This window comes from Lycorma delicatula, chromosome 5 (genome assembly GCF_047948215.1).
Source record: "Lycorma delicatula isolate Av1 chromosome 5, ASM4794821v1, whole genome shotgun sequence".
Taxonomy (NCBI): domain Eukaryota; kingdom Metazoa; phylum Arthropoda; class Insecta; order Hemiptera; family Fulgoridae; genus Lycorma; species Lycorma delicatula.
This window is the reverse complement of record NC_134459.1, coordinates 51,131,462-51,143,002: the sequence shown is the minus strand read 5'-3', so window position 1 is coordinate 51,143,002 and position 11,541 is coordinate 51,131,462. Positions and strand designations below refer to the sequence as shown.

Genomic DNA, 11,541 nt, shown 5'->3' with positions numbered 1-11,541 from the left:
ATTTATTTAGATAAAATTACATACATAATAAAAAAAGCAACATTGTATGTTCAGGATTATAAACAGATAAAACTATCACTCACTAGTGATAAAACTGTCACTATTGCGTAAACACGCAATTCTAAATTTAATTTTTTTAAAAAGTAGATTTTGATGTAATTATAGAATTGAATACAAACTAATGATGCTGAATTCTGTAAAAAAAAATCAATTATTGGTGTTAATTCGATAAATTTACTTATCTGTTTACTGTGTTTGGTGGTTAAGTTTCAGTTAATATACAATAAATAAACATCTTCTATTTTATAAACCTTGCTATAAAATATTAGTCTACTGATAAAAATTATCAAATATAATTTTCTATTAGATCATTGATATCATAAGAACAGTACCAAACTGTGATCAAATCTGTTTTTTAATTTTATTTATACGACTATATAGCTAAATTCTAATGAATATTATATCATCTGTGGTTTAAAATATTGCACCAAGAAAAATAATAATGTAAAATAAAGATAATATTTTACTGTTAAGTCTTACTGTTCACCCAATAATAGAGTTACCTGGATAAATTTATATTTAAAATCAGTGGTAAATGAATGTTTAAGACTGACCCAGGGATTTATGTGTCTTAAGTGAACAATAGAGTACACATAAAACCATCATAGCCATTCTGAATTTATTAAGACAAAATATAAATGTATATTTAATAATAAATCTAAGTGCATGGGTTAATTAAAATTTATTTTTTCTGACCATATAGTTATGCTGCATTATAATATCAATATATTATATATGGGAAATTATGCTAAGTATGCTAATTGAGTCAAATTTTCCATGTCAAGGTTTTTGCAGATCATATCACATTTCATGAATCTTAACAAAAAAGAAAACAAGTTGAAAAACAAGAAAACATGTTGGCTGGTTTTTAGCTTGATATCCAAACTGGAAGACAAGTGGAACTAAAATGGGTGAGGGCAGGAAGATGTGGATCTATCGCAGATCCCAAAAATCTCAAAATTTTACTCAAGTGTAAGTAAATTTTTTCACATAATTTAATGCCCTTTATGAAGCTAAAGTACTTTCTGATGATTGATCTTATTCAAACCCCAATAAATAGTTAATAACAAAAACTTTTCTTTTTCTTGTTTCTGAATTCAAAGTCACATTCTTGTTATATCAGATGATTCCATTACATTATTATATCACTTTGGTTATGTATTCAGATAATTGTAATCATGTGTAGGGGATAATCATGTACAATTTGATATTTCAGACTGGATTAACCAACTTTTATACGTTGTGCAATGACTTATGAATACAGATCCCTAACGCCATTTAATTACACTTGGTCAAGGGAGTGGGAAAATACAGTCACCACGATCCCAATATCCCAAAATTTTATTCAACAGATCATTTTTTAAATAATTTTTTACTGTATAAGGTCATGGCAATTCCAATACTTTTGTATAGAAGTGAAGCACGGGTCCTAAAAGTAAGGATTGTAGGACACAGGCTGCAGAAATGTCCTTTTTGAGGAGTCTGAGGTGTATAACAAGGATGAATAGGATGAGGAACAAGGACATTCACAGGAATTGGGAAATTTATAGTATTAACAATGAAATTATTAACAATAAAAAGCAGTCCTTTTTACAAGTACCTGTTGGTAGGTGCAATAGAAGACCTAAAAAATGCTGACCTGCCCATGATGAAATGATGACAATTTTTTTTAACTATGTCTGGAAAATTATTTAACTCTGTTGGCTTTTTCTTTATTATAGTACTAAATCATGATGGCAATTTTACAGAAAAAAGTATCCAAACAGTGCATAATAGTTTTTCAAGTTGCCTACAGTAGAAGAAGTATGAAACAAATTTTGAATGTTTGTCATCTGAAGAGAATGGTATTGAGGTTGATTAGCCTAACTTTGAAGAACCACAGGACAAATCATGATTTTCTTTCTCATTCTAATCACCAGTTCATCTATAAATAATGGCACAAATCTACTAAAAATGGCTAAGCAGACTGTTAACAGGTTTTTTCCCTTTTAATGTCTTTCATGCTATGATACCTATACACTATCATTATCAACGATACAATATTGATATATGATTATTTTAATAGAAAAATTGTTTAATAGTTTAATAGAAAAATTTTTTTAATCTTTGTTTTAATGCAAATTAATTTATATTTTAATCTTAATGTATTTGTATTTTAATTTAAATTTTATGACAAGCATTAGATTTTAATAACAGTTCTGATTAACAAATTTTTGGCAACTACCCAACCTCCATTTATTCTAGGCATACAATTTGTTTTCAGCATGACTAGAAACTCCTGAACCAATGATCGCCCAATGAAGCCCTGCCAATGATCCATTTGACCGAGTGATTACAATTTCTTGTTTTCCCCTTGATATACATGTATAAGGAAGAATGATCATTTTGTTTAAATTTTGTATTTTTTTGAATGGGAAAGTTTGTATAAATCGTTGCAGCAACTACATTGCTTTTTTTGGAATACTTTAATTTTTCTCAGATCAGTAGATGCTTAACTGCATCCTGTGGACTAGGTTACTGTCTCCTAATATCTTTTTTGTAACTGTAAAACCCTTTTAGGTAGCTATGCACCCTTTTAAGTGCAGTGCTCTTTTTCCCCAAGGTCAAAGGTGGTAGATAAAGGAGGTTTGTAAGGAAAGAAAGGGAGGTACACCCTGATTATTTTATAAACTTCTTCAATGAAAATTTTTATGAGTATTTTTAAACACTGTTAATTGAACTGTATAAAATTACCATAAACAATGTTTTTAAAGCAATAAGGCATTACATGGTCACAATTTTTATTTTAGATTACAATTTAATTTTTCATAATTGATTTGCTTACATATGTAGTATAAATGAGAAATACATATTTACTCAAAAATTAAATTTTATGCACAGAATAAGAAGGAATGAAAGATTTATATGTTTAGCTCATTATTTCCAGCATTTATTATATTTCCTACAAACTAACCTTCCTTTTCATGTCTGAATTTAATTCAAATAAAATCTTCATAGAATCACAACAATGAATTCTATATTTAATTCAGTCACCATAAAAAAAAATTATGTAATACATAAATTACATAATTATGTTCTACATTTGTGATATAAATTTACAAAAAAACCTATCTGCAATATAATAGACATCTTTATCACATAAAGCATTTTATTACAATAAAAGAATTTATTACCAGGTACATTTGTTCTAGGCTTCTTCCCATATGGTCCTCTCATCATAGCAACAGCATCTTTTAATCTAGTATCTTTTAATCTTTTATCCTTGGCTGTAACACCAGCAGCAACAGCAAGCGTCTCATTTGCTTCCCATAAGAAATGAGCATTACTTCGAACATCTTTTGCCTCACTGTTTTCACCAGCCTTCTGATCATTTGTTGACATAGCTACAAAAAATAAAAAATAATATAAGTAAAAAATACTTAAATATTATAAGAACAGTTTTGAGTATTATTTCCACCCTATTTTATCAATTTTTAATATCAAAATATTAACAATTGTATGATAGTTCTAATAGAGCTCAGAGTAGCCCAGACTATCAGACAGAGTAATGAAGTTAACATTTGAGAAATGCTTTCTGATTCTTAGATCATCTCACTTCAACCTTGATTTTAGTTTTTACTAAAGAGCAACAAAAAAGAAAAAAGTTTACCTTATCAGAAACAAATTTTTAACAATAAATATCATTAAAAATGCAATAGTAAAACTTTATTAATATAATAATAATTAAAAATCACAATTAAAATAATCAAGAATACAAGATATCGCTCAATTATTGATTCAGTTTTACTACCAATAAAGTAATACTATTGTCATATAATCATAACATAAAGAAAAACTAACTTTATATATAAATAATATTAAAAAATGTTATGTTGCATAGTTCTTTTAAGAACTAGCAAAAGTAGTTTAAAAGGACGTATGTATTTTAGAAATATTCTATTGTTGTATTTTACATAATACTTGATTTTTTGCTTTTCAAACTCAATGTACAGTTAAGCTCGATCTAGTATTCAGTTAGGTTAAAAATGATCTGGATGTATCTCAACAATATGTATGTATGACATTGAAATGTAAAATTACAAGGGTAAGTCAATTATTATCCACAATTTAGTTATTTTTTGTTTATGTTAGTAGTAGTGTCGTGTTGCGTAGATGACGCATGCGTGGTTTAATTTTTATGTCTGTGCAGGTTTGATGCTGCTAGGTTAGTTCCATTATCGCTGCCCTGCCGTTAACCATAGCTGCTCCGCTTTCTGTTTGCACTAAAGAAGAGCAACGTTCAGTGATCTGTTTTTTGTGGTCAATCAGGAGCCGAAATTCACCAAAGACTTTCGGTACAGTACAGGAACAGTGTATTGCCACAATGCGGAGTGTCTACAAATGGATTGAAAAATTCAAAAACGGTCGAAAAGTGTTACGCACAACGAAAGAGCCGGACGACCGTTCACTTCCACAAATGTGGAAAACATTGAGTGTGCACGTGACATGGTTTACTTTGACAGACAAGTAACTATTGATGAAGTGATACATTGTCTGCAAATTAGTCACGGTTCTGCCTACGAAATCATCGACAACAGACTTAGGTTTCATAAAGTCTGTGCAAGATGGGTCCTAAAACAACCCACACAGTTGCATAAACAAACACGCTTGAACATCTGCCAAAAACATATGGATCGCTATGGTAATGAACAGGACATAATCTTATAAAGAATCATCACTGGAGACAAAACACAGATCCATCATTATGAGCCGGAGAGTAAACGGCAGAGTATGGAATGGAAACATCTAAATTTACCCTGCAAAAAAGTTCAAGACCCAACCATCCGCAGGAAAACTGATGCGTAGGGTTTTTTAGGACTCACAAGGCCCAGTACTGGAACATTATGAGGAAAGGTGCACGACAATAAACAGTGTGCGTTACAGTGAGATGCTTACTGCCAAGCTTACTGCCCCTTCTGAATACCACTTGTTTGGTTCACGCAACGAGGCATGAAACAGTGAAAGAAGCGGTGCATTCCTGGCTCACAGCTCAACCGAAAACCTTCTTTTATGAGGGCATCAGGAAGCTTGTGCAATGATGGACTAAGCGAGTTGAAATGCAAGGGGACTATGTTGAAAAATGATGTACAGGTAAGTTTCCTATTTGTATTGCAATAATTGTATTGCAGATTTATAATTTATCTATTTGTATTGCAGATAATAATTGACTTACCCTTGTATAATACATTTTAAGCACATTATTAATTTTTTTTTCTTTCATTTGAATATTCAAATTCTGAACATTTCAACATTTTTGGGACCAAATAATCTTAGTTTGAACAAATAAAATTTTACAATAATTAATCAAATTTCTAATTTACACAAGACAATTCATTAATAAGTTCTATTTATTCTTTTTATAGAGCTTCTACAAAAATAACACAATACCTGTTACAGTTTTCAAGATATCATTGCAGGTCGTATGAACACTCAGGTAAAGAAGCCTTGACGTTCTTCTACTGCTTAAAGCTGGAGAATTATGACCACCAGGGTTGTTATGAGCACCTTGTACACTGACAAATATTTTTTCACTTTCAAGTAATATTTGTAATATCATTCTTCTAGTGACACCAGATATTCCACTATTTTGGTTTGTACTACCAGTATCTTAAAACAAACAGTGATGACTGACAAATTATCAAAATTGATGTACATTACTAATTATCACAATTATCTAATCTACATCTCTAACTTCCATAAAATTTAAAATGTTTTCTTTACCAGCCCACAAAATAACTACTAATTTTTTTTTTAAAAAAGAATTCATAAACTTATCCCAAAGAAAAACCATACTTATCAATATTACATTATACTGAATTTTATGATTAAAAAAAATACAATTCAATAAAGTTTTGACAATTTTTATGATGAAATTACTGTTTCACTAAAATATAAATTTCCCCTTACAAACATTTTTAGTATGCAATTTTATTTTTAGGATAAATTACGCAATTATCATAGATTAAGATAAGAAATTTTCATGCTTCTTGTAAAGGAATTTTAATGAAAACTGTTACCAAAAGCCAAAATATTCCCACTGACGACCTTTACAGTAGATCCTTCCTGTTCTACAACAGTATATTGTTATACATATAAAGAAAAAAAAAGGTGTATAAAATAAACACCTTCATCTGTGTGAACAAGCAAAGAAATGTAAGCCATTGGGTTCTTCCATCTTCTTTAGTAATTATACTCTGAAAATTTTTATAAACTTCTACAGTCAGCATCTAGAACCCATAATAAATAGATTTCTTGAGATTATCATGAATCTCCGTTTAATGTATTAAACACTTTTTATTCACAATTATTACGATAATCTTTTTGGGTAAATTTTATCATCCTATTTACATTATATCATTAATATAAGTTATTTTCATTATTACTAGTAGTTAACATGAAAATTTATCAATCAACTAATTTTAACTTCTTTTTTTTTTCACTTTCATTTTTGTAATTATTATTTTAGTAATCAAAGACCTACAACTTATACAAAGAAAACAATATAATTAGCAGTGTAATTAAATATTTTAAAGAGAAAACAGCAGGTAGATTACTCTAACAAACAGAATGCCCTACAAAAACCACTGCTGGACCCAAGTGGGTTGTTTCAATTAGAAAGAACAAAAAGTACTGGGAGTGAAAGTAAAAATTTAGATCCTGGCCAAAAGAAAAACCAGAACAGTAGCAAAACTGGTATTAATGATTCTGTTCTGATGTTAGGTTAATCAGAAGAGTTGTTCACATTTGTTATGTGATAAAAGAAGTTCACATTCTGAAAAGAAATTTTAAAGAATTTAATTTCCAAGGCATGAAACAACACTGAAAAATATCTACTTTAGATCATTTTTAAATTTATCTAGTATAAAGTTAAAAGAGCTAAAATAAAAAAGATTTTTTGGATAAGACTTTATTTTGTACAAAAGGGAAATTTATGATCGATGAGGATTTATCAGTCTGAATGAGGATGCACGGGTTATTTGTTTGAAAACATTTTAAAGTGAGTGTGAGAACAATCACTGACAGCAGCTACAAGAAAAAACATAAGTGATGGTTAACAAACAACATTTTATGTTCCGGACATGGGAAGAGCAGAATTGTTTGAAATAATTGTTGCTCAACTGATCTCACCTGAGATATTTGACTAAAGAATTTTTGTAAGAAGAAAGAATGGATTTCAATCCATTTATTTTCTGGAAAATACACTTTGGGTTCACTAAAATGCTACTGAATTTTAAAAATATATAATAAAATGACGTAAAATTACGAAATACTGGCTTTTCTTTCTTTTTCCCATTTAGCCTCCGGAAATGACCATTCAAGTATTACTTCAGAGAATGAATGAGGATGATATGTATGAGTGTAAATGAAGTGTAGTCTTGTACAGTCTCAGTTCGACCACTCCTGAGATGTGTGGTTAATTGAAACCCAATCACCAAAGAACACCGGTATATCCATGATCTAGTATTCAAATCCATATAAAAATAACTGACTTTACTTGGACTTCAATGCTATAACTCTCGATTTCCAAATCAGTCGACCTGGGAAAACGTGTTTACCACTAGGCCAACCCAACAGGTTAGCGAAATAATGGCTAAAATACTTGAAATCAACTGTGAAAGAAATTAAGCAACATATAATTTTCTTAACAAAATTACATAGTTAATATTGGACAATAAGAACGGAAGCCTAAAGAGGAATAAAATTTATGCATAACTTTCTGTAATTCCATTGTTTTTTTAAAAATAAATTGCAACTTGCATTAGTAACACAAAAAAGGACAAGTTTTGATTCTTTGTAAACTCAAATCTTTCTTTTAGTAGTTCATACATAACATACAATACTACAACAACATTTTTTTCTTTTGTAATAAGCACTAATCTAACAATTATTTCATTATGGCTAATTTCTAATCTCTTCATCAGGATTAGTATCATGTTATACTCAGCAGAAACATTTTCACGCTCAACAGTTTCACTTAACAACAGCACTTCAAGATTAAATATAAATTTGAAAAACAGAATCACTTAAAAATTTGGTGGTTTGATCATTGAACATGACAACTAGAAAAAAAAGGAAGAACTAGGAAGATTACAATGTTAAAAAAACTATTTACAACATTTACTAGAGTTCTATTAAACTCCTTTGTTTTTGTAACTGACGCTATAAGTGTTATGAAACAGAATGAGATTTTTAAAACCAATGTAATCATTCGCAAACAATATATGACACCAACCACAATCTTAAAAATATGTAGTTTTACTTTTACTTTCTCATATATGAGCAACACAAAAGATTAGAAATGGAGCTAACATTTTATTACAATTTTCAATAACCTGGGACATTTTGGGAGGCTTTGGGTGAAAATTAGTATTTTGTCTTGTACAGTTATCTTAATGTCATGTTGCTGCTATTAATGCTATACTGCTGGACTAATTTATTTTTAATTTACTATACACTATGTAAAACTCATTTTTCCTCAAAAAAAAAAAAAAAAATAGCCCTTACATTTTTTATTACAATTTCAACACTCATTACACTCCTTGCAATGTATCAGATTCTTTTACATCAAGAGAAAATTTATGTTCTCTACTCTCCTTACTTTTAAAGATCTACTACTTTTTTAAAAAGTAGTTTAAATATTCATTAATTTATATCAAAATAAATCTAAAAAATTATCAGTGTGTAGATAATGCATAATGTTGCCAAAAAAACAACATAGAAAACAAAAGCTCTAAGTGTATATTTTGGCCGATGTTAAAGCTATACGTTTCTAGAAATACATGACTTAATTCAAAATAATAATTGTAAAATTTAATGTAACATACTGTTAGAAGTTTTATGACGACATATTACATCACAAAGAACCTTTGATAATAGTTTCTGATTATTTGGGTGGCACCAACAACATCGAGACAGAAATTTAACAGTAGCAGATTCTAATTTATACAACATATCATTCATCATTTCACACCTAAAAAATAAAAATCACATCAAATGTGTAACATAAATCAACTAAAATGTTACAAACACTCAGAAGATATACAATATACAAGTACTTTTATAAATAAATATGAAATTAATACAATAAAACGTAGAAGTTTATGAACCAAAATAAATTTTTTTCATATTAAAATTTGTTTAACCATAAATCATTCTACTGGATTAAACTCATCCTACTTAGTTATTTCTGCCTCAGAAAAATAGACCAGTAAAAGTAAACCTTTAGAATATAGTTTCAAACTTCTAGAAATTATTATTTTCCTTAGCTGCTTCGACCTATTATATTCACACTATTAAACGCATATATCAAATTGATGCTTGTGATAAATGTTAATAAAAAAATCAGATAAACTGAAACACCCTCAATAAAAAATTACTGAATTCATTTGAATTTAATTTTTTTTTAGGGGGGATCTATTAAGTTATAAAAATTTATATAATTTAACATCATCTAATGCTGTTAAAAATAAGATTTAATATTTATGAATTTATGCTGAAAATCAGGTCACATAAATGATTTTTTTTTTTTTTTTTTTTTTAATATCATAATCAACAAATTTGGAAGACTGCTTTTCATTAATTTCAGTAGGATTACAATATCTAAACTGTACTTCAAACATATATATTAAGACTGAATATGCTATGGATTTTTAAAATGTGATTGCCCTTTAACTTAAACCAATAATTTGAATTAGCACGACTGCAGTACACTCATATAATTTTAATAAATTCTTAAATCTAAAAGCACAACCTTTCCTATTTCTCTTATCTGCATCTGTTAAAAAACAGTGAAGGGTTTAAATAAAGTTTTGTCTATAGAAAGGTGAAAACTTGATTTAAATAAACTTATTTACAGTTCCAATTTTTTATTTTTTTAAAGTAACAAAAAAATATTATACAATATATACGAGTATCATTTTTTTTTTATCGGGTCCACTTACCATTATACTATTTTTATTTTATTTTTTCACTATTTTCATTATTATACAAGTTTTATTACAGTTTTTAAAATGTAATAATAATGAATAACTACTTTGATAAAATTATGTTACCTCAACTAACTATATTGCAATTACCTCACAAGGAATGCTTTTTTTATTAAAGTATGTTATTAATGATTACAAACGGTAGGTATGTTAGTCAATTGTGTTTTTTTTTGTCTCAATTGGAACATTCACTGAGAAGTATTTTGGAAAATGAAGGGACTATTCCTGTCCCTTAATACAGTTGTTAATCAAAGAAATTATTTAACAGAAGTTTATTTCCACTCTTTTTTTACAAAAAATTATAGCCCATTGGAAGAGTGGGTAAATCTTAAAAATTAACAATGCTAAAATTGGAAATGCATTTGGGAGCAAATGATTTGAAGGTAACACCAGATTTGGTGGTATCCAGAAAGACAAAAACTGGTCTTACTTGTGCCTATTCTGACCAGGAACGCAAAACTCTTTTTTCTATTTTAAGAACATACATTTTTCAGGCACTGTTGCCATTAGTCCTTGCAATTCAAAGGTTTATACAATCTGACTATCAATGACTCATATAACTTTCATGGATTTTGACGACAACATTTTCTTAGGAAAAAGCTGCAAAAGACATAAAACACATTTTCCTAAAAGAGAATTATTAACTTCTAGAAATATCAATTCAATCCACATGTAAATGTATAAAGTTCTACCATAATTAACCTACAACAAAATTTTAAAGTTTTTAAACTTTTTTTGTTTAATATCAATGATAACTTAAAAGCTTACAAGCTTACCGGTCATCATCTTGTGGTTTATTACACAGCATAGTTAACAATGGGGCCCAAAATAAGGATCCTTCAGGAGATCCTAACCAATCTCTCATTTCACCTTCCATGCATACTTCAGCCAAGAATTTTAATATTACAGCCATTGTTTCAGCACACATTACAGATTTCCCAGCTGTAAAAAAAAAAAAAAATAATCAAGGTTTAATGATATAATTTACATTGTAGTAATATAGTAGTACAGGAGTTCACAGCAAGATGTTAAACTTCATCTCTTACAAATTGATTATTCTATAACATTTAACAAACTACAGTAAAGCATCATTCTTCTGTTTAAAAAAAGGGGCTAAAGCCTATTATGCTTCCAACAAAAAATAAAAAAACTGCTGAATAGATGAACTGCATTAGATATTTATTAGTAATTTAAAAAAAAAAAACACATTAACTATAAGAATAAACTACAGTTTAGACAATAATATAACAGCTTTTCAAAACTTAAATCTGTGTAAAAATATAAATATTTTGCTTTACATCACAACCTCTATACATTCACCAGATCACACAAAAGAAACAATTGCATAGAAAACTTTGCAACAAACATTACATCAGACAAACAGCTAGATGAAAAATATATAATCATAAATATAGACAGAAAAATAAAATATTTATTAAAACAAGCAATAATTTAT

The 11,541-nt window shown here is 28.5% G+C and overlaps 1 protein-coding gene across 3 annotated transcripts in view; it reads right to left on the bottom strand.

The window, feature by feature from the left end:
* Positions 1 to 11,541, bottom strand: part of Bruce (BIR repeat containing ubiquitin-conjugating enzyme) — a 265,772-nt gene that overhangs the window by 40,406 nt on the left and 213,825 nt on the right. For all 3 annotated transcript variants that reach the window (XM_075366104.1, XM_075366105.1, XM_075366106.1), the window contains 4 exons: positions 10,862 to 11,027; positions 8,925 to 9,070; positions 5,488 to 5,706; positions 3,234 to 3,443 (listed from right to left, as the gene is read on the bottom strand). In XM_075366104.1, coding sequence (XP_075222219.1) covers positions 3,234 to 3,443; positions 5,488 to 5,706; positions 8,925 to 9,070; positions 10,862 to 11,027 — 741 coding nt within the window. The remainder of the gene's footprint in view (positions 1 to 3,233; positions 3,444 to 5,487; positions 5,707 to 8,924; positions 9,071 to 10,861; positions 11,028 to 11,541) is intronic.